A 4,224-nucleotide genomic window follows, 5' to 3' on the forward strand; every position below is an offset into this window, starting at 1 on the left:
AATCAGTTAAATTAGTACTGGATTTTACTGGATAGTGCGTACGCGAACAGGGCTAATGAGATTAATTTCAAAATTGCTGGCAACAGTGTTGGCAGGTTTTTGGCGAGCCTATTCCCTGTTTGTCCATGCAATTCTATATATTTTTACCATTTTTCATTTTAGGTTTTCCCGTTATTTTCCCTTTTTATATAACATCGTTCTTAAAAATGGCATATCAATTTTTCTCCGTGTTTTATTTTTTAGATGATCAATAACCGTATTTTAACAACTCATTCAATAACCAACTTTTAAACTTAACAATTGAGTAATAAAGCAAAATATTGCACATATGTAGGCAAGGGCTTAGCCAGGATCTGATGTAAGGCGGGCCAAAAGGAAATGTACTTGTTAATTTTTTATGATATATTTTTTATTTACTAATTTTTACGCTAACAACGATTTTCAGCAAACTTTTCGATTATTTCCTCCTGAATCAACTCGCGGTTTTCGGTAACGAGTTTTCTATGAACGCTCATGAGGCATAGCCTAGTAGCCTTTTTTCTCTTGTTGTGCTTCTGAGCCAGGTTTCTACTCTACGAAGTGTACTAAACGATAGCTCCTCAGTCGCTGTTGTGCACTCAAAATGGAAATATCTTTATTTATCGCTGTTAGATATTAGTTTTCTTCTTTAAATAGATCTACAACTTAAACATCTTTCAAATCTTCATCGGACAAGTTCTTTTTCTTCCACAAATTGTACCAAAGAATGAGTTGATTTCCCATACCTATATCATAGATCTGTTGAAAAAGCTTCCAGTTCCTTTGTACCTTTTCACTGGAACATTTAATCGAATACAATGGGTGCAATCTAGACAGCGAAAAAGCTGGAGTATTTTCATTGGAAAAGCGTAGTTGTAAAGAGACCGTTAGTGAATCCAGATACGGTATTATTATAGACCATCGCCAGTACCCATATTCATTGAAATATGGGGGTTACTTCAGTTTTTTTTTGTTTACCTGCTTCCTAGATCAGCTGCAATAATACGAGATTTTTTAATTAACTCCGTAGTGACTCCTTCTGCATTCTTTGGATCATTCTTAACCACCTCCAATATATTTTCAATATGCTGATCAACGGCGATGAGGTCTATTGTCTTCATTTGCAAAATGTTTGCTGTATGTTCCAGAAACATTGAATATTTAGCAATTGTCATCAAAGCAATCATGAACATCGGCCTTGTTATAGCAGCACGTAATTGATACGCAGACTTTCTTGCGGAAAAGTTTGCCTGAATTGATAACTTTTCTAAAGCTTTTTCCGACCATCTTGTTTCACACAAACGTGATATATCAGGAGCATAATTCTTGCGTGTCATTGATTCGCGAAAAAAGTTTATCACATCTTTTAGGGTAGAAATAGTACTTCTTATTTCTGGAACCTCGTTTAAGTCATTCACAACAAGATTTAACGGAAGAGGAAGTGTTTTTTCTCGTTGGGTTTTTCCATCCAGTTTATCACAGAATGGTAGGAGAAACTCAAATGGGTGTTTCATTCAATTCCGTACCAATTCAATGCTTAGCGCTGTGCTTACTTCATTGTATCAATGATGAAAAACGCAGGCCTTATGTGGAAATTGAGAGTATAATTCGATTACGCATTACGTATTTTTTATTTATTGATTTTTGAAATTTAATCCTTCCCTTTGTATCTGTAAGGGGGGCAGTTGCCCCCCTTGCCCCTACCTGCCTACGCCCTTGTATGTAGGTAGTCACCCAGTTACATTTGACAAAAAGTAGTACGTGAACAAGTTAAATGGACGGATTTGTAAGTATACAATTTTGAAAGTGCCCAGCGTCGCGGCGGTCCGCGTTCGCAATTATGCACTGGTCTCATTATCAGTGATCGGACTTTTACCACATTGTGGTAGATCTACCACTTTTTTGAGCATCTACCAAATCTACCACTCAAGGTCTGAAATCTACCACATATTCGCGTTTTTGAGTAGTTTTATTTTTGGACGACATAATTTTCTTAATTTTAACCCTTTCGCGGGCAAAGCGGTACACGCCGTCAATTTTTTGTAAAAACATAAGGACATGACGGCGTTCCCCGTCATTAATTATCGCAACTAGTATGACAAGCCGGGAACTCCCGCAGCCAATTTGGTATTAATTTACGTTTTCCTAATATTTGTGTCCCTACGAATTTAAATTAATTCAAATCTTGTCCTTCAGAAAGGAAGTTACATTTACTTTATGCATACTCGAACATGTTTTGATTCATAGAAGCAAGACGGCACATCACGTCAGCTTTCCGTTTATTCTGCGAGTAGCATCCTACGAGAGCGGTTTATTTTTTAGAAGTGCAAAAATTTGTTAATGAACGTAAGTAAAGTAAAAACTCTATGAAAAAGTGTACATAATTGTGTGTTGTGCTTTTGTAGAAAAAATGGACGGATACAATAAACAAAGGGATCGAATATTAAACTTTTTCAAGAACTTGATTCTGACGATGAATCTGAAGTTGATCCTTTTAGCGATGACGGTGAGTACGGAAACGATCCATACTATGTGCCAGATAAGGATCGAGATGCAGGCCAAAGTTCAGACGAAGAATCCGAAAAGAATGATGGACCTCATTGCAGCACAGGAACTGAACATTGTGAAAATGAAATCGTACAGGAAGATATTGATTCATATATCTTTGCCAGTTCTAATGAAAGCTCAGATGATACCTCAGAAGTCGAGCCCAACACTTGTGAGACGGAGTCTGAAGGCGAGTGGTTTGAAAACGCCAAAGAAATACCGCAATTTAATTTTGATGCTAGAAACTGTGGCGTGAAAATTAGCCTCGAAGAAAATTGTACCCCAAGAGATATTTTTGATAAGATATTCACGTCCGACGTAATGCAAAAATTGGATGATTCAACTAATACATATGAGTCAAATCTTTGCGCGGATAATCCCCATACTCGTAATGCACGTTTTACTGATTTTAAACCTACCAACAATGAAGAAATGTATAAGTTCCTGGGTATATGCTTGCTTCAGGGTCAAGTAAAGGCGCCTAAAATTCGCGACCTATTTTCACGCGATCCTTTTTATTACCATCCTGTATTTAGGCACTCAATGACTGGTTGTAGATTTGAACAGCTCATACGTTGCTTGAGTTGCTCCGCGGAAAGTGGCGATGAGACTAAACTAAGAAAAATTCAGCCGTTATTGAATCTTTTTCTTCAAAGTTTCCAAAGTGCCTTATATTCAGGGGATTATCTTTCTTTGGATGAATCGCTTTTACTCTTCAGGGGACGGCTACAGTTCCGCCAGTACATCAAAGGTAAAAAGGCCCAATATGGTATTAAATTGTACGGGCTAACAACAAGCGATGGATATGTTCTAAACATTGAAATCTATCAAGGGGCAGAAGATAATAAACAAAAGTCAAAAGTTGGAAATATTGTCCATCGTCTTATGGCTCCATACCTCAATAAAGGACATCATCTAATTATGGACAACTTTTACAACAGTGTCGAACTCTCGAAAAATCTCCTATCATATAAAACGCATGTCACAGGCACACTACGAGTAAATCGTAAAGGAAATCCCAAGGCTATTACCGGAACTAAACTTTCGAAAGGAGAGTACATATGGCGTCGGCAAGGCCGAGTGTATGTATCGAAATGGCGTGATAAGCGAGAAGTGCTTTGCATAACAACTGGAAATCATCCTCAACATGTTCAAACTACGCGTAAATGGGGACGTACAATCGATAAACCTAATTGTCGTTTATAACGATCACATGGCTGGAATATACAGATTACACCAATGACTTCGTATTACTCTTCACCCCGAAAAACCATCCGCTGGTACAAAAAGGTTATATTTCACCTATTAGATGTAGCCGTTTGGAATTTCTTCTATATTTTTAATATCGTTCGTCGACTTTCGATGCATCTTAATCAGATCCTTGATTCAACTGCCGACAACAATTAAATTTGGAAGTGAGCTTGTGGATAAAGCTGCAGGTCGTGGTGGAAACAAATCAACAATTTCAGCGTCGGATCGCAGCCTTTCTGGAACTACTCATTATATTGAAAAAATTGCAGCAGCAACTGATGATAGAAAAGGAAAGATGTAATCAATGCAAAAAATCGAAGATTCATAAGGAAACTTCGTACAGATGCAAAACTTGCTTGCTTATTTCGAAGATTATCATACATTTGATCCTTAATTTAAATTTATAAA

At 37.3% G+C, this 4,224-nt stretch overlaps 1 protein-coding gene across 1 annotated transcript; it reads left to right on the top strand.

Annotated features, from left to right (window-relative positions):
• Positions 1 to 1,501: 1,501 nt before the first annotated feature.
• On the top strand, positions 1,502 to 3,771 carry LOC108365731 (piggyBac transposable element-derived protein 4-like). The gene is made up of 2 exons (XM_017619867.1): positions 1,502 to 1,619; positions 2,477 to 3,771. The coding sequence occupies exons 1-2, from the start codon at positions 1,502 to 1,504 to the stop codon at positions 3,769 to 3,771; spliced, it is 1,413 nt and encodes a 470-aa protein (XP_017475356.1).
• The last annotated feature ends 453 nt before the right edge of the window (positions 3,772 to 4,224 follow it).

The sequence above is a fragment of the Rhagoletis zephyria genome, unplaced genomic scaffold (genome assembly GCF_001687245.7).
Source record: "Rhagoletis zephyria isolate East Lansing unplaced genomic scaffold, Rhagoletis_zephyria_1.1 Rzeph_scaffold_01979, whole genome shotgun sequence".
Classification (NCBI taxonomy): domain Eukaryota; kingdom Metazoa; phylum Arthropoda; class Insecta; order Diptera; family Tephritidae; genus Rhagoletis; species Rhagoletis zephyria.

Excerpts from the sequence above, each read along its gene's own strand:
- LOC108365731 (XM_017619867.1), top strand. The coding sequence starts at position 1,502 with ATGGTAGGAGAAACTCAAATGGGTGTTTCATTCAATTCCGTACCAATT. Across the intron at positions 1,620-2,476 it reads GCCTTATGTGGAAATTGAGA|AACTTGATTCTGACGATGAA; the intron begins GTATAATTCGAT and ends AACTTTTTCAAG.